The sequence below is a fragment of the Callionymus lyra genome, chromosome 7 (genome assembly GCF_982586985.1).
Source record: "Callionymus lyra chromosome 7, fCalLyr1.hap1.1, whole genome shotgun sequence".
NCBI lineage: Eukaryota > Metazoa > Chordata > Actinopteri > Syngnathiformes > Callionymidae > Callionymus > Callionymus lyra.
Window position 1 is genome coordinate 15709149 of NC_141824.1, and position 18833 is coordinate 15727981.

The 18833-nt window shown below is 39.1% G+C and overlaps 3 protein-coding genes across 3 annotated transcripts; 2 read left to right on the forward strand and 1 right to left on the reverse strand.

Annotated features, from left to right (window-relative positions):
• Positions 1–13: 13 nt before the first annotated feature.
• Positions 14–5527, reverse strand: LOC148075163 (transmembrane protein 255B). Its single transcript, XM_087794897.1, has 7 exons — positions 5390–5527; positions 4281–4343; positions 4055–4144; positions 3300–3380; positions 3131–3216; positions 2913–3072; positions 14–112 (listed from the first exon to the last, which is right to left on the reverse strand). The coding sequence occupies exons 1-7, from the start codon at positions 5525–5527 to the stop codon at positions 14–16; spliced, it is 717 nt and encodes a 238-aa protein (XP_087651023.1).
• A 4774-nt stretch (positions 5528–10301) lies between these two features.
• On the forward strand, positions 10302–12426 carry rnf7 (ring finger protein 7). Its single transcript, XM_087795852.1, has 3 exons — positions 10302–10562; positions 10639–10686; positions 11991–12426. The coding sequence occupies exons 1-3, from the start codon at positions 10388–10390 to the stop codon at positions 12107–12109; spliced, it is 342 nt and encodes a 113-aa protein (XP_087651978.1). The 5' UTR covers positions 10302–10387; the 3' UTR covers positions 12110–12426.
• A 1519-nt stretch (positions 12427–13945) lies between these two features.
• grk7b (G protein-coupled receptor kinase 7b) lies at positions 13946–18303 on the forward strand. Its single transcript, XM_087795853.1, is given in 4 exon segments — positions 13946–14603; positions 14606–15057; positions 17649–17920; positions 17979–18303. Coding segments are annotated over 4 exon segments (1707 nt in total).
• The last annotated feature ends 530 nt before the right edge of the window (positions 18304–18833 follow it).

The following is an 18833-nucleotide window of genomic DNA, read 5'->3' on the forward strand; positions in this document are numbered from 1 at the left end:
ATAAAACTCTGGATCAGACGCTCATGTGTAGACGAGGGTTTGAAGGAACGAAGGGAAGAGGACGAGTCTGGGAGGAAGTCTCCTCCGGTGAAGGACCATATCTGGACGTTCCCTTAACACAAGAGAGAGAGGAAATGAAAGTCATGCATTCACAGTAAAAACATTTATCTATCGATTCATCTTTGTGTCATTCATCCATCTATGCATCCGTCCATCTATTCATCCATCCAACAACCCATCAATCCATCATCTATGTATCCAACCAACCATCCATCCATCAACTATCATGCATTAATTCGTTAACTATCCATTTATTTACCCATCCTTCCATCATGCTTTCATCCAACCATCTATTCTTTCATCTATTCATCAAACCATCCAACCATGAATCTATCATTAATTATTCACGATCCATCCATCCATCCTACCAACAATGCATTCATCATCCATTCATCCATCCTTCCATCATCCATTTATTCACCCACCCATCCATTCATTCATTTATCAATCGATCAATCAGATCAATCCATCCATCCATCCATCCATCCATCCATCCGTCCGTCCATCCATCCATCCGTCCGTCCGTCCGTCCGTCCGTCCATCCATCCATCCATCCATCCATCCTACCAACCATGCATTCATCCATCTATTCATACATCCTTCCATCATCCATTTATTCACCCACCCATTCATCCATCCATCCACCCATCCTACCAACCATGCATTCATCCATCTATTCATACATCCTTCCATCATCCATTTATTCACCCACCCATTCATCCATCCATCCACCCATCCTACCAACCATGCATTCATCCATCTATTCATCTATCCATTCATCCATTTATAAATCGATCCATCCATCCATCCATCATCATCCTCTGCTTCAGGAGAAAGTTTTTTCATTAAATGATAATAAAATTGTTTCTCTAAGAAAATAAAGGAACAAAAATATTCTACACAAACAAAAACTGTTGATCGTTGTGACTCACTTGTACGAACTCATTGGTTTTGTTCATCAACAGAGGAGCTGTAGGAGTCGTTACTGTGCTGCCTGTTGGGTCAGTGTTCTGCTGACACACATACACACACACACACACACACACACACACACACACACGCACACACACCCCCCCACACACACACACACACATTAACTTGTTAAAATTTCTCGTTTATCAGTTCAACATCACGTCCGCCCATCTCGACATATTTCTCTCCACTGATATCTCACCGTGACTTCCTGACAACCTGTACCTTCTCCACTATTTATGTTCTCTGTAGCTGCACCTCTGTCCAAACACGTGGAGCTTCATTTCACCCGGGTGGTCCTTCAACACCTCCCCGACTTTCGTGACGTCACATGACGTGAAGCATCTGGTGTCAGAGAAGATTCTTCCCATCAACCCCAGAGGCTCGAGCATGAAGAGTCCAAACATCGACACGCTGTTTCTTACGAGCTGATGTCGCTGACTATGGTCTGAGAAGAGGCTCTACCTGGGAGATGTTGCTTCATGTGAGTGTTGAAGAGAAGTCCTGCTGTGCTGTGAGCTGAAGCTCACTGAGGTGATTGTTCAGCTGGCAGCAGCAGAAACACTTACAAGCTACATTTACGCTTCCTGCGGCGACACAAGGTCCGTGAGAGCTCGACTTCGGGACGTCTTGTGGAGAAAATGATGGATTGAAAGACAATTTATTGTCTTTAGCATATTCTCAGCAGAACTACTTTCATGCTCCACATTATCCAAGAGTGAATATGTTCTGAATCTTTAGAAAGAGGTTGTGTTTATAAACGATATATTCATTTATCTCAAGCATTTTTGCTAAAAAAAAAAACATCTGAAGAAATTCTCAGGAAAATTATGTTCGGTTATAGTTCTTTATAAATATTCAGATTTTTAACAAAACACAATGCAACATCTCTCTTCATCTTCGTTGTACATTCTTCAGAGTATACTACATCTCTGAGTACGCATCTAAGATTGTGTTTCCAAAAGAACCAATAAATGTGTACTGTAAGTTCTAGCAGTGTGTATAGTCAAGAATCTGGTGATATGACACAATCACGATACAGAGGTACAAGTTACATACGATATAATATGATATATAATGATACTGTAGTAGCAAGGATATATTTTTTGTAGTATTGTCGAGTACTTGACTCTAGTGTTGCAGTGTTTACAGACCACATGACTCTTGATGAAGTCGTAATTGCTTTCATTTGTTTTGAAACTAAAATATGTCAAAACATCAACTTTTAAAGCTGATGGAGTCGACTGTATCCTCTCGTCCTCAGCAATCACTGAGATCTTGCGGGATATCATCGTTACTTTACATTGTTACTGCAGCGGAGGAGGTCATTAATGATGCCATCTAGTGGCCCAGGAGTTTAATTGAAACACAAAATTGTTCATTGTGAATAGAAAAAATAATTTTACAAATACATTTATTGAAATAAAAAACATAAAAACAACTATAATAAAATAAAATATGATATAAAAAGGTTTTTAAATTGATAAAGTGATGACAAATATCAGTACAAAAATATTGGGATATTTGGGTGTATCAATTCTTACACCCCCAGTAAATACTGTAGTGTTAAATACAGTTGTAATTGGTTGACTGGGCGGCAAAGCCCCATGGAAGCCCACAATGTTGAATGTGAAGTTCAACTTAAAGACTGGGGTCGACCTTCTTGACATTGTTTCTCATGATCGCAAAATACAATGGTCTCTGATGGGAAGATAAACTGAAGACCCGGACATTTGAAAGATTTTATGAACCCCCCTGCAGACAGGGATAAAAGCCCCCAAAAAACAAACATTCCTGAGTAAAATTGGACCGTACTCCACCCTAATTATCTGAAGCTAGCATCAAGCTAACAGGAAGTGACGTGGATATGTTAAAATTACCGTTTCCCTGATGCTGCCCAGCACCGCAGTGGTCAGTATCCCCATGAAAAAGGCCACCAGGTTCAGCCCGATGAGAATCCAAACCAAGACGTAGAGGGTCAGGACGTCCTCGCAGCTGCCGACGCCGGCAAACTCGTAGTAGCGGTCGAGGTAGTCGGCGCTGCGGAGGCGGAAGGTACTCGTGAAGTACAATATAAAGCAAAGGTTAGGCGTCTCACCTGGCGCAGTTGTACAGGTCGCAGCAGTAGCAGGTCCCGCTTCGCACTGTGAGGCTGCAGGATTCTTGCAGCGTCCAGCATGAAACCTGAGGTCGACAAGTTGTGTCACAACCAGAGTTGTGCGTCACATTGTTGAGTTGTGCGTCGCATCGTTGTTGTTTCAACTCACGGTGGTGAAGACGTTTTCGTACATGTAGCCGTGGCCGCTGCTGTAGTATTGACACCGCTTCGCTAGCAGTGGACGCACGTCCTGCAGACATTTATTAGTAATTTCATGATGATTAAGGTTTTAATATGTGTTTTAAATCATTCTTTTATTAAAGCGTCATGAATACAAAACGTGATCGCGTCACTATTAATATAAAACAACACTCTTTACTTGTTTTACAACAATACGACATGGATAATATATTTTAAAGTCCCACTAAGAATCGAAATTCAAAAAGAAATCAAAATATATAATCTATATATTGTTTTAATAATAGCTGTAAAATCGAATATTTTCATTAAAAAGTAGTAAATGTTTGTTTATTTAATATATTAAATTACGCTCTTGATAACAATATTTTATTTATTGAGGAAAATCCTTTTTTCTTTAAAAAAAAATTAAGATTATGCCACGGTTTGACTTTACAAATACATTTTATATAAGTGACACACACAAACGGAAACATTTTTGTAGGAGCCGAGGTCTCAAGTGGGAAGTATCAAACACAATTTTATGATTTATATACTTTTTAGGTATGAAGATAATGTCACAATAAACTATACTTGTATATGTTAAATGATGTGCTGGCCTTAAAAAAAATACCTTTAAACATGTTTTAAAGAGGAAAACGAATTAGTTTCTGAGTTGACAAATCAGTGAAACAACAGTCAGCAGGTTCTTGTTTCATAATAAAAAACCTCCTCAGACTTACACACCATGTTCATCACGACACCAACGCCATCGATCATCAGGCACACGAAGGAGGCCATGATTCCCAAACTCAGGAAAACTATGGCAGCCGTCAACTGGAGGAAAAACATCAGAACTCAACAGGCTGATTCAGTCTGGTTGGAAAGATTAAATACGACGTAAAGATCGTTTTTCAGTTTCAAAAATGTGAAAATACATTTGTTTTGAGCAGGTGTGAGTAGAAGCTTGTACCAGTTTCTTGCGGTTTTCCTCCAAAAAAAGTCCAAGAATTCCAAGGAATGATCCCAGGGTCAGCTGCAGACGACATCAACGACTTGAAATACTATTGAGTTGAGTCACCAAATAAATTCAACTGATGATATTCATGTTGTTGTCAGGACTTCATTATGTTGTTTTTTCATGAAATAGTGAGGAAAGAAACCTCTTAAAACTTAAGGCCCGTGGGCCAATTACGGCTCGGCCAAGTGAGTATGTGGCTCGTTGAAAGTAAATCAATTAGAGTTAGATACAATAAAAAAAAACATTTTCACTCCAATAAAACAAAAAACCCACAGCTTTAAAAGTACTTTCACTTCAATAAAATAAAAATAAAAACACAACTTTTAAAGTACTTTCACTTCGATAAAAAAAAAAAAAAAAACTTAACTTAAAATGTACTTGCACTTCAGTAAGATCAAAAACACAACTTCAAAAGTACTTTCACTTCAATTAAATAAAAAAAGACACATTCAAAAGTACTTTCATTTCAATAAAATTAAAAAACAACTTCAAAAGTACTTTCACTTTAATACATTTAAAAAACAACTTCAAAAGTACTCTCACTTCAATTAAATAAAAAAACAACTTCAAAAGTACTTTCACTTCAATTAAATAAATAAAAAAAACAAATTCAAAAGTACTTTCACTTCAATAAAAAAACAACTTCAAAAGTACTTTCACTTCAATAACATAAAAAAAATCACAACTTTAAAATTACTTTCATTTCAATAAAATTAAAAAACAACTTCAAAAGTACTTTCACTTCAATAAAAAGAAAAAGAAACACAACTTCAGAAGTAATTTCACTTCAATAAGATTAAAAAAAAACTACTTGAAACATGTTCTCACTCCAATAACAATTTTTGGAGGGGGTATTTAAATCCTTTTTTTGTATTTAAGCCAAGTTTTATTGATTATGTTTTGTTGATTGAATAATCAAGAAATAAATCTACCTCCACCTCTAACTTTTCACTCAACAATACGACAAATATCGTATAGTGATGTTGAATCTTGTGACCCCTCTGATGACTCCGGAAGAAACTGAATTAAAAACTTAATTCAGGCCGGAGACAAAGACTTACAATCAGTCCAGACGTGCACCCGGAGACGCTCACGCTCTCACTGCGAGTCGTCGTGTAGACCCCGACCCCGACCAGCAAGAGGGACAGACTGAGCATGCCCAGAACCAGCCACAGAACTCTCCGGACTCTCGCCACCATTGTTCCTGCCGTACAAGGAGCAGAAACTGTTGCACGAAAATGTTTTTCTCCATTAGCATTCATGCTAATGCTAACATGCTATCCTCATTGTAAGTAAGTAAGTAAGTAATATTTATTTATATAGCGCTTTTCCAGACCAGGGTCACAAAGCGCTTAAACAATCAAAACAATACTCAAAAAAGTATATACTTTAAAGATCAAGATAATACTGAGAACAACACAGGAGTTCCAGAAAATCAAGGAAAAGCCTGAACAAATAGAAACGTCTTAAGATGTTTCTTAAAGGAGTCAGTAGACTCCATCAAGCACAAAGAGAGAGGAATATTGTTCCAAAGCTTAGGAGCAACAGCCTGAAAAGATTTCTCTCCTCTGGTCCTGAACCGTGTGCGTGGAACCATAATTAGATTCTGATCCACAGACCTCAGAGCCCGAGCTGGGGTGTAAGGCTGGATCAGATCAGTAATGTAAGGAGGAGCCTTACCATGAATAGATCTGAAAGTAAGAACCAGAATTTTAAAGTTGATCCTGAAAGAAACTGTGACAAATCGAATACCTCAGGTGTCCATACCCCTTCTGACACCACTTGTCACAACCATCGTACGTAGTCTCGTGATGTCTCATGAGGAAGGCGGGACGGAACTCCATAAGTTAAGAAGTTAGACCACTAGTTAAATACTGTCTGGAGGAATGATTAGTTACAAATGAAAATTAAGAACAAGTTTCCATCTGTTGTTTGAAAAAACAATGTCTCTGATCTTCAGAGGAACACAGTGTTCAATAAAAACACAATATGAAAGATGGCGTCTCAACATGAAACTTAAAACTGTCTGTAAACATTCATCACGGAGCAGCAAAAATACATCTCCACATGTTTTTACAACTCCGAGCTTTGAAGCATCTGCAGAGACACATGTTCCTGTTCATAGGAAAATAAAAGAGCGAGCGCGAGAATGTTCCGCTCTCACCATTATCGTTTTTTATTAAATAGTTGCCAAACAGATGGACTTTTTATCGACTCATTACGTTCATCGGCTTCTCGACGTTAACTCAAAATGTTTAGGTTTTAGGTATAAAAAACACCACTAATGCTACTTCTAGTGAAATGTATGTAAAAGTATTTTTTCTTATTTTTTTTAGTTGGAAACTGCAAATATATATATTTATTTATTTAGATATAATTACAATTTTGAAAAAATATTTATATTTTAAAAAGACATTTAAAAAAATAAAGGCTGTATGTTTTAAGTTAACTTGCAAAAAATAACAAACAGTAACTCTGAACGTATATGACAGGTGCAACTTTATCTTTTTTTGTTTTTTTCTAAAACTAATTCAAACCAAAATAGCCTCTATTTATTCTTATACAGGGACGTGTGGTCAGGGGAGGCAGTTGAGGCACTGCCTCACCTCTCAATACGCAAACCACCATAAACTGCGTTGATACATGCAATTGAATTGCGCCTGTTGCTGTATCTCTGAATGTCGCCGATATAATGCTCACAGATACGTTTGTTTGATTTCTCACAGTCTGGCTGTTGTCTTTAACCATTAAAGTTTAATGTTTGTAAGAGTCTTATTTAGTTTCGCTGATCGGTAATACAACAGCGGTGAAAAGGCGACGTTTGAGGCAAATGCTAATGAGCCTCCACAGGTCACATCTCCATTGAGGCGGAGATACTTTTAAATACTACTAAAAAATTAAGACCAGAAACGATTATACAATCGTAAAAAAAAAAGAGATAAGACTAAGAAAAATACAATTGAATATTTAAAAAGTACATTTTGGACTTAATATAAAATATTCTTTGTTTTTCTCACACTTAAATTGACCCATTTAATACTTAATCTTTATCTTTTCACGATATAAACTTTAGTCCTTTTGCGTCAAATCTAGCCAATCACAGAAGGCTCCACGACATATTAGCCAATCAGAAGCAACATCAGAATCAGAATAAGGCGGGTCGAGAAGTGTGGTCATGTCATGTAACTTAACACTTTAATACAAATACAGCTCTGACATCATTCTGCTGTCAAGATAACTATCGCTCTGGATTCTTCACTCGAGAACCAAATTGAAATCTGGAGAGTTCTCGCTAAACTTTACTATCATTTCCCCTTAGCAGGAGGAAATAAACGTTTGGCTTTCAAATTAAGAGCATTTAATCAGCTGCGTCTTCCTTGTAATCCTTTTCTATCACGATCATACTCTATAACGTTTAAATCCACGTTTATTAATCCTTTTTTCCATTTATGTATCAGATTATTCATTCTTTCTATATCTATTGATTGTTTAAAACAAATTTAGATTTAGATTATTAGCCAATTGAAATGTCTCAGATCATTAAATATGGCAGGTTCAAGATTTTGAATATATATCTTGATAAATAAAACGTAATATTTCAGCTATGACTCTTATGTCAATGTCAAATATGACAGATGGTTTATGATACTATAAATCAATGTTCATCTACAATCGATGACTGTCATAGATCTAGAGGATGTAGACTAATGTCCCACAACATATCACAACAATTCAATATAGACTTTTGGAGAAATTATTAATTAAATCATATCTTTTTTAAACTATCTTAGTCATATGACATGTGATGACAGATTTATGCTATAACTGGCAGGGAGGACGTCAGTCTAATAAAATAATAGAAATAGTCTTTTTTAAATTTCACCCTAGACCATGTGTGTGTGTGAAGAATGCTGCTGAGATATGAACTAACCAGTAGCATATTGAATAAGTTTCCCTTTTGGGTTCATATACTTGTAGAACTGAGTCAGTGCCTCACCAACCATGAACCTCACCGCAGGTTACTGCACTTATAACATGGTCATAACCTAGAACCACCTTCTTAATTATCAAATTATTTCTTTAAACATTGTCAAGTGAATTATAATGTATTAATTAAACATATAAACATTTTCTTTTCATAATTTACCAACTTTCAATATTCTTAACAAAGAAATAAAGTAAACAAAGTTACCTGACGCGTGACTCGTTGTCAAAGGCTTCACATCTGTTGTGTAAGTTCTCGCCGTCATTATGAAAATCCAATATTTAGGAAAGTCAAAGCTTCAGTGCTGAAGTCTGTGTGTAGACTGAGCCTTGTGTGTGAGTGTGTGTGTGTGTGTGTGTGTGTGTGGACGAGGGTGTGTTGCTCTTGAACACTGCAGGGCCTCTGCTGCATTCAGGGATGGTCGCAAATTTTCCACAGTCACTTGTCGAAGCAGAACTATTTTATTACTCCTCACGGTCACATTAAAGTTAGAAAGAAGAGAAGTATTTAATTATTTACCTTTACGTTGTTGATTTTTTGTTGTTTGCATTATTTTTTATTATTGTTGTTTAGTCCAGAAAACAAATGGAAATTAAAGTGAACAAAGCAAAGTAGAAAGAAGACATTAGATACACTTGATAAAGCAATTTTATGTGTTTTCTTTAGTTGTTTCTGTGTTTTACTCCACAAATGTTACACTCTTTGCACCATCTAAACTCTTTTTCATAGGATGACGTATAGATTTTCAAATTCAATGTTTTTATTACAATATTAAGATTTATTTTTAATAGGACGAGGGTCTTAAAAACACATGATTTCATAACGTTTTTAAATCCTTTTTTTTTTTTAATTTTATTAGAGTAAAATGTTTTTTTTATTGATATTGTTTAGATTGAAACTTCTTTATAATTAAAGTAAAACATTTCACTATTGATATTTTTTCTATTGAACTTTTTTTTAAATAATTAAAGGAGCTTATATTTATCCATGATGGAGTGTGTTCAAGTGTGCAGAAGAGACACGATCCTCCACATACCTGAATCAGTGGGAGATTATCCTGCAAGAACTTATGGCCTGAGCTGTGATAAATCTTGTTTAAGTAGAGATGCAGGAGAGTCACTCACACTGATCTACGACTGGAGACAAAGATCTCATAGTCTGAGACTAAAAGTTAGATTGTAACTGTATTTTTAATAAACCATAAATATGGAATAAAACATTTGAACTTTAAACGAGACATAATAAAATGGTTAGTGTTGTTGAACTATGTAGACTGAAAGCACAACAACAAATACGTGTGTATTTAACTTTAATATTGTGATTAATTTCAACTCTAAATTCATCTATTTTAACTCTAAATTCATCTATTTTGCTGCAGTGACATTTGATAGAATGTTAGCCAACACCGCCACCTAGTGGATAAGAGTAGGTAGTAATCAATGACGTTCAAAGATTACATATGAATATCATTTTAAAAAACAGTGCTGTACAATAGAATTCAGTTTGTAAGTCTCATGCACAGTTAGACAAAGTAAATCAAATGAAAAATATTGAATAAAGTAAACAATATTGTTTAAATAAATAAATAAAATGGGAATTTCCAACAAAATACCTTATAAGCATTTTCTGTAATTGTGGAATAAATTAATAATAATGTGCAGAAAATCAGCTCAAAAATATTCGATGTCTTACAACTTCTATCTCAATTTCCTGAATGTGGGGAAAATAAATGTATTAATATTACGTTTAAAAGTCACATACAAAGCAGCTTAAAATAAATAAATGACCCCATTAAAAAATGCTGTTTAACTTTAAAAAACAGGTAATAAGAATATGATATAATAGGATCAAAATGTTTTATACTTAAATCGATTGCGTTGATCTAATTTCGGATGTTCTTCACCCTACTCACTAGGTGGCGCTGTAAACGTGTCCCCATTCAGACGAAGAAGTGAACCCGTTAGTTTCTTTCTGTTGCTAACAGCTAGTAGCTCTACTCGCCGGTTCGTCCATTTTGTTTGGCGTACCAATTACGGGCCGGCTAACTTTAGCCGCCGCCGCCGCCGCCGCAGAGATGGATGACGGTGACGAGCCGGGACTCGTCCTCGCTCACAACACGTCCTCGTCCTCGTCGTCGTCCAAGTCCGGCGGGGACAAGATGTTCTCCCTGAAGAAGTGGAACGCGGTGGCGATGTGGAGCTGGGACGTGGAGTGTGACACTTGTGCCATTTGTCGGGTGCAAGTCATGGGTGAGTCTCGTGAAGAAGAACCACAGCATCTTTTCTAAATAATAATACTCATATAATGCATTTGTTTCTGCTTTAGACGCGTGTTTGCGATGTCAGGCTGAAAATAAACAGGAGGACTGTGTCGGTAAGAACGCTTTTAATGTCAGAAATATAGCTTTAGATCGAGAATAACACATTGTTAAATATTAATACTCGCGTCAATGTCAACTTAAATATGAACGTTTTCATTGCACAAAATTCCCAATAACGACATATAGAAATCTTCAATACCTGTTTGATATATCAGTTGGAATACCTGTGTATTACTTTAGTAATTTAGAATAAGCATAGCTTTTTTTAGGGTGACCATACTCTGACTCCCCCCAAAAATAAGACACGGAATAACTTCTCTGGTGTCAATTATGTAATGTCATAATAATAATTCTTAAAGATCCAACAATGTTTTGACTGAAGTGTCTGTTAAATTTATCTTGAACCTCTATTTCATTTACACCTGTACATTGTAAATCGTAGCTTCATATTTTGTGTAATGTGTGGTTTCTGTAATAACCGCGTAATATTAAGAACTGTTTGAACCTGCTTCTTCAAAATCAAGAGTGGTGTGCTGCAGTTGATACAAAACATCTGCAGTGAGAATTCTGACCTGCTCAAGTAGAAGAACTCACATTTCTCCGATCCTTAAATCTCTTCACTACTGATGGTTCCTCGCACACAGTTCAGGACCAGAGGAGAGAAATCCTTCCAGGCTGTTGCTCCCAAGCTTTGGAACGATCTTCCTCTTCTTCTGTGTTTGATGATCTACTGACTCCTTCAAGAAACATCTTAAGAAATTTTTATTCATGCAGGATTGTCCTTGATTTTCTGGAACTGCTGTGTTGTTCTCAGTGTTATCTTGACCTTTAAAGTATATATTTTATTGAATATTGTTCTGGTCTGGAAAAGCGCTCTATAAATATAAATTACTTACTCTACCAATTGATCTATCCTTGCTTGTGACAAAATGTAGTAGATTAAAAAAAATTAAAGTACAATGGTCTGTGTTACGAAGATAAAGTACACACTTGACATTTGAAGGGGTTTAATAAAACCTGCCTGGACAGCCACCAAAAAGAGGACATATTCGGGTAAGAGAGGAAGTATGGTCACACATACCCGTGTAGTAGTGTCGACACGTTGTTTAGTTCTTTGGGTTTTTTTTTTGCTACGATAAATGTGTCTGTAGATCTATTTAAATAAAGCTTATGCACCAGTTGGCCTTTGTGGTCGATGACTGTTTCTATTCACTCTGACGCTTTTACCTGAAAACCACCTCACATGCACACGAAAGACAGAATTTCTAAGTTACTAAAAGTATATTGTACACCTGTATATGATGTATATGAAAAGTAGCTCGTCATGTTCTCATGTTTTTTCTTGTATTGTTCCCAGTGGTGTGGGGGGAGTGTAACCACTCGTTCCATAACTGCTGCATGTCGCTCTGGGTGAAGCAGAACAACCGCTGCCCCCTCTGCCAGCAGGACTGGGTCGTCCAGAGAATCGGCAAATGAGCTCGACTCCACCCCACTGGACCTTCAATCTGCCCTCCAGTCGTACCCAGGATGTGGGCTTAATGATCACTGTAAGAGCCCCTTCAGAGCCTCTCGCTTGTCGCCCTGATCGGATCCTGGAGAGTTTCTAGGATGGACCCTGGTGATGTTATGTGGACTCTGGTTATGGTTTTGTGACCTCTTTTTTTGTGGGAGATTGTGGTCATGAAAAGATGATGCAAGGAAGATGCACCTGAGTTTGATTGTTTTTTTTCTTCTTCTTTATGTTAATGTTTGGATTAAATTGTTGTGTCTTTTTGATTAAATGTTTGTGAATATCCAAGGTTGTGATTCATTTTATCATAATAAAATATTGTTATTACACTTTCGGATATTTAACGGACACGAACGTTTAATGTCAGGAGAAGTAATAAACTGAATATAATGAAGTTCTCTTTGTTATGAACATTTTACCTTGAATGTGTGTGATGTAGCTGCATGCCTGATGGAATAAATGTATCAATTATTTGTATCTATTATAAGACAAATGGTTAGGAAATGTATATAGGCGTCTCATCTCAAACACTGGCAAAAACGAGTCTTGTTAGGGCCTGAAAAAAGGTTTACTAACAGTGTTGGCTCCACTCATTCGAGGGTCAAAGTTAAGCCCTATTATGTTTTGATACAGCAAAATTAAACTTGAGTTGTAATAAAAAGGTAAATATAACAACATTTATACCTTGTGAGTCACTTAAATGCAGCGGTCCCTTGTTAATTGCTGGGCTTTCGTTCTGTAAACTTAAATGAATCCCAGAATGAGTGATCATTTAAATTGTTTACGTAAACGTAGTTACCAAGATTTATTTAAGGCGCAGTTTCAAAAATTCTTTGCCGCCCAGCCTAACCAATCGCAGCTGTCGATCTCTTTTCACATAACATAGAAGTTAATAATAATTACAGTTCTGTGGAGACTAAACAGCCGTCAGCTGTGCAGTGTGGAAAGGTATCAATGGGAGATGGTGCCGTTTTGTTGGCATCATACGTTTGATTGCTAGTGTTGTTTAATAATATTTTCTTCTTATTTCTCCTGCCTTGGCTGAAACTCTGAGCTCACCCAGCAGGCTCAAAAAGTACTTCTTCTTCTAGTGTTGTTTATATACTCTTCAAATAAGTAGTCTGTTTGTGACATTGTGTAAAGACAAGCAGCTTTACTGTTTTTGACTTGAGTTCACTACATTAAAAAATATAAATATGCAGTACTGTGTGCAAAAACAAATCTGCAGGGCTGCAAGATGGCGACAACTATATTCATAATTATCTATTTTTCTATATAACTATTGCACCAAATTAAAAAAAGTGGTAAATAATGTGTTTTTATTTGTTTTTAGCTCAAACTAAACCATATAAATTCTTCTACTCAACCAGTAGGTTCTCTGACCTGCAACACCTTTTTTTAAGCTGCTAAAGTCGATTTGTCCAAATATCATGTGCAGACATTCAACCACATGCTGAATAATCTCAACACCATCCCAATACTCTGTTGTCGAAGCGCTTCGAGTCCAGCTGGTCGTCTAATGAACGCAGGTGCTGTACCTTGACTATAAATAGGCGAATCGAAAGCCTCTTAAGCGCAAACCTCATAAGTTGCTTTCCCTGACAGCTGTCTTTAACTAAGCCCTCCCGCATGAGTGCAAGTGCAGACAGTGGTAGTGGGGTGTGGTTGCGGGAGTTGACGGACGTACAGGATGCAGGTGTTTCAGGCGCTCGACTGCGCCTGGAACATGGAGAGAGGCGAGAGCGAGGGCTCCAGTTGATCGGGCTCACCGGCGGCGGCGGCGACTCGGAGTCCTTCCCGGGATGGCTGACACCATAGGTATGGAGAACCTGGTGGCGAACACAGCCTACCTGCAGGCTCAGCCGTTCGACCGCAACCTTCTGAGGGACCAGAGGCAACGGCCGTTGTCGCTGCCCAAACCGAAGAGGCTCAGCGATCTGCAGGAAGAAGTGGGCAAGGATTACCAGTCACTGTGCGAGCAACAGCCCATCGGTAAGAAGCTGTTCCAGCAGTTTCTTCACAGCATCAACCTACAGTACCAGGCTGCTGCCGAGTTCCTGGAGGAGCACGTCGAGTGGCAGTTTGCGGAGGATGGCGTCAAATCAAAAGCCAGACAGCAGTTCCTTTCCAAATTCTTTCATCCGGATTCCCCAAGTTTTCTCTCCTTTCTCTCCGAAGACATCGCTGAAATGTGCAGTAATCTGTCGAGCAAAAACTTTGACAGGGAGATACTGTGCAGGATAAGAGACGCCACGAGAGATTTCCTGAAGGAGGATCCTTTCTCCGAGTACCTGAAGAGCCCATTTTTCTACAGGTTCCTGCAGTGGAAGGAGTATGAGAAACAGAAAGTTAACCAGAAGTCCTTCTATGAGTATCGGATGATTGGAAAAGGTGGCTTTGGTGAGGTGAGTGTCAATCGTGATGATCTTTTACCTCATTTTGATTTTTTCATGACCGTGTTGACCGTGTCTTGCAGGTATGTGCGGTGCAATCAAAACAGAGCGGACAAATGTACGCCTGTAAGAAACTGGACAAGAAGCAACTGAAGAAAAAAGGCGGCGAGAAGTTGGCCTTGATGGAGAAGCAGATCCTGGAGAAGGTCAACAGTATCTTCATCGTCAACCTGGCCTATGCTTTCGACAACAAAACCCACCTGTGCCTGGTCATGGACCTGATGAGCGGGGGGGACCTGGCGTTCCACATCTACGAACTGGGGACGCGGGGCATCTGCATGGAGCGAGTAGTTCACTACACGGCCCAGATCGCCACCGGCATCCTCCACCTGCACTCCATGAACATCATCTACCGGGACATGAAGCCGGAGAACGTGCTGCTGGACAGCAGAGGTCACTGTCGGCTGTCGGACCTAGGGTTAGCCGTTGAGCAATCCAACGGCAAAACTGTTTGCCAAAAGGTCAGTGTGTTTACCTTTCAAACCTAACTGTTAGCTACAGACGCTTTAGAATAACTTCTCTTGGTCTAAACGTCAATAATTTGAAGCCTATGTCACCCTTTCACTTGAACCAACGTCCATGCCACCCTAAAACCTCAGGTACCTGTGCATCCACTACAAGAAGCTTACCAGGAATAGATATGATGGTTCTTAGTCTGTGTTGGACAGACGGCACGAGCGCGTCGACCTGTGAGACTCACGTTCAAATGTTATCTAACAGGTCCTTCACCTCAGCTCTTGCTTTCCTTAGCCAGAGACTAAACAAAGCCTGTTAGTGCTATCCTGGTAATCTGCACTTCAGTAATCCAAGTGTCCTCCAAATGACTGAGTCATAACTTCAAGTCCCCACTAGGTAATAAAGGTTGTCCTGAGTGGCAGAAGAATGTCCAGCCTGTGGACCGTTCAACCCTCTACTACTATTTCAGGGTTCTGCCTCTTGTTGGCAGCGAAGACATCGTGACACACATGGGAATGTTTCTAGCGTTTCCTTTGTGTGAGTCTTTTTCTGTCCATTTGTGTTAAACATTTGGTTTCCTGTGTCAACTATTGAGAGTAGCCATGTTGCATTAAAATCTCCAGTTTACAAAAAAATGCTACCTTTTCTGAAAATTGACAAAAGTGCAGCAAAGTACAGCATTTTGGTAAAACTACTTTTCTTTTTAAACGGATGCATTATTTATTGGTGAATGGGGTGAGAGATCTGGATTTTGGACTGGCCCTGGTCTTCACCAAACAAACTTCGATTGCTGCTCCCATTTTTTATCAGCTGGACCTTTATACTATTTGGGTTTTATCCAGTTTTGTTGCTAAAAGATGCCATAGATCCCTAATATTTAACTCGGTCCTCAAAGGGCCGGAGTGGTGAAGGTTTATGTTCCAAACAGTCAAGCACACATGAGTAAACAAATAATTTGTCAACTTAAACAAGCGTCAACTTTCATCAGACACCAATTCAACTGGGTTGAAATAAGAACTTTCCCCAATCCCGGCATTTTGAGGACCGTATACCGTTGCTGTGTCTCAAATCGCATACTATATATATATATATATATATATATATATATATATATATGCATATCTACATGCATATACTTACAGGTGCATTTTCAGCCAACAGTAGGAGGATGACACGTCTTCGGTGCTGATACCGGCGTAAATTTCGCACGAATATTTTGTTTCTCATATTTTTTCTTTATTTCTTCTTCCAAACTTGCAAAACGTGCTGCCAGCAGGTGTCGCTTGTGTTCCAACAGTTGGTTGAAACCATTGTTAAATAGTAGTAGAAGAAGAAGCTGTCGAGTCATTTCCTGTTAGTGCATAGTGGCAGTGTTTGTTTGAGACATACTATCTGTCGAGAATTTGCGTACAAGTTAGTACTTACACTATCCTGATGCATACTAACTTCTAGTATACTAAGAGAAGTATGCGATTAGAGACACAGCGCTGGATCAGGGGTGTCAAACTGGTCCATAAAATGGCCGAGATGTTGCAGGTTCAACTGATTACTGTCCACAGCTGCCTGATTGGTTCAACTATATGTGACTGGTTGGATCCAAAACCCTGAACCGACTCGTCTCCTTTTTGGACCCGTTAGACACCTGTGCTCTAGATGATCAAAGAATGATAAACATATTTTGCCCCCCCTGAAAAAAAAGCAAGTGTAATTTTGGTCCACTGCTCTTTACTGGCTGTGTGAAGGAACATAATGTACGTACAGATATGAAGCCTTGTTCATATTACCACAGTCACAATTTCACGCTCCCTCAAGATCTGCGACTTCTGATGTATTATGTCATTTACACATTTATGAGCAGACTTTTATTGTGGCCCTCCTTAGACACACCTGCAATAATCTTCCTGTCTTATCTGCATCTTGATAAGCAACACCTGTCGGTGGATGAAGCGCTCACTAGCATAGATATTTTGGTCAAGTGAAGATGTTTGTAGTCCAACAAGAACCTAATGAGTATACAGAAGAAGTAAAATCACAAGATCCTAAATATAATATTTTTTTTTACTCATTGAAATAAGGGACCCAAGGCTGTTTTTCTCAACAGGCACCGACGTTGGGAATTAGACATTTTTTGCACAAATGAAATAAAAATAGAACACTATTTGGTATTATTAGTTGAAGCACAGCTGCTTGAACATGAATACATTTCAAAGTGCAACACAATGTCTTAACTTCCTGTCTTATTGTGAAAGGATTGCTACTTCCTCATGTCCATTTTTCACTTTGTTTTGAAGTGAAATGTTGTCACATTGATCAACTATTAAGACCAGAAAAACACATTTTTACGATTGTTTATCTTCCATGAGCTCATGTTGTCTTGCTTGTCTTCCTTTCAATCGGATGAGTTTTGTTGAAGGTTTTAAAAAGTGCGACAACAAGATGTGTTACGTTCGGTTGTGTAGCTCTTGCCAGTCTATCATCTGGAGCTGGTCTGGATAGAAGGGAGATCCAGTAGAGAAGAATAATATGATCAATTCTCGGACACGTTCACACCCGTCTTTAACCCGGTGCGATGTTTCCCTCCCTGTCCCGGGGTCAGGCTGGAACCACCGGCTACATGGCGCCCGAGATTCTGCGGCAGACGTTCTACAGCACGTCCGTGGACTGGTGGTCTCTGGGCTGCAGCGTCTACGAGATGATCGCCGCTCGCCTGCCCTTCAAGGACTTCCGAGAGAAGGTGCAGAACGAGGAGGTGACCCGTCGCGTGCTGGAGGACGAGGTCAAGTTCTCCCACAAAAACTTCGACGCCATCACCAAAGACCTGATCAGCGGACTTCTTAAGAAGAGACCTCGGCTGCGTCTCGGGTGCTGGTGAGTCGACAGCTTCTCCACCGTTTGAATGAGTTTTTATGTGTGTTTGTGTCGACAGCGACGACGACCCGCGGAACCACAACTTCTTCAAGAGCGTCAACCTCACCCGCCTGGAGGCGGGGCTGGTGCCGGCCCCCTGGTTGCCAAAGGCCCACCTGGGGTACGCCAAGAACTTCCACGAGTTCAAGGGGAGCTCTGAAACCTGGGACGTGGAGCTGGAGGCCAAGGACGAGCAGTTCTTCAAACAGTTCAGCACCGGCGTCGTCCCCATCCGCTGGCAGCAGGAGATGATCGACAGCGGCCTGTTCGACCAGCTCAACGACTCGCACCTGATCGGACCTCTCGACGCCCCCTGGGAGTCTCGGGCCTGCAGCATTTTGTGACGTCACAAACGAAGCCAGTCAACAACAACAAAACCTCATTTTTTTAATACTTATTTAAAAGTGCCTCCTGATATATTTGTTCTCAAAGTGCAATTATCAAGTGTCAAATCTCGACGTGTGCTGGAACACGAAACATCTGACATGGAACGGATGCTGACGTTGCGCTTCTGTTTCTGTTTTACACCGAGCCTCGAGCATCTCTTTCCATGACATCATCAACGTAACTAGAAAAGCCAAAGTGTTTACATGTGTGTAAACAGGCAACACAAAACACAACCAGGTCGTACAATCCTCATCTTGTCGCACCGACTTTCTGCGAGTATTACCTTGAACATTTCGTTTTTTTTTTAATTGAGGGAAACCGAGACGTCCCTGAACCACAGTGGAGATTCCATCCAACTACTTTTAAGACCTCTTTGGCCTTACACGAAGAGAAAGACTTCTTAGATCCTCAGTAAAATAAGGTGAATTATGCAGTAAAAAAGTTGAGGTTATTATCTGTACATGAAGTAGATTGTAGCAGAATTCAT

What these genes read in the sequence shown, in the direction of transcription:
- rnf7 (XM_087795852.1), top strand. Translation starts at nt 10,388, where the DNA reads ATGGATGACGGTGACGAGCCGGGACTCGTCCTCGCTCACAACACGTCC. An exon ending in TTGTCGGGTGCAAGTCATGG is followed by an intron (nt 10,563 to 10,638) that starts GTGAGTCTCGTG and finishes TTTCTGCTTTAG; the next exon opens with ACGCGTGTTTGCGATGTCAG. An exon ending in TAAACAGGAGGACTGTGTCG is followed by an intron (nt 10,687 to 11,990) that starts GTAAGAACGCTT and finishes TATTGTTCCCAG; the next exon opens with TGGTGTGGGGGGAGTGTAAC.
- LOC148075163 (XM_087794897.1), bottom strand. Translation starts at nt 5,527, where the DNA reads ATGGTGGCGAGAGTCCGGAGAGTTCTGTGGCTGGTTCTGGGCATGCTC. An exon ending in TTGGTGTCGTGATGAACATG is followed by an intron (nt 3,381 to 4,054) that starts GTGTGTAAGTCT and finishes AAATGTCTGCAG; the next exon opens with GACGTGCGTCCACTGCTAGC. An exon ending in ACGAAAACGTCTTCACCACC is followed by an intron (nt 3,217 to 3,299) that starts GTGAGTTGAAAC and finishes TGTCGACCTCAG; the next exon opens with GTTTCATGCTGGACGCTGCA.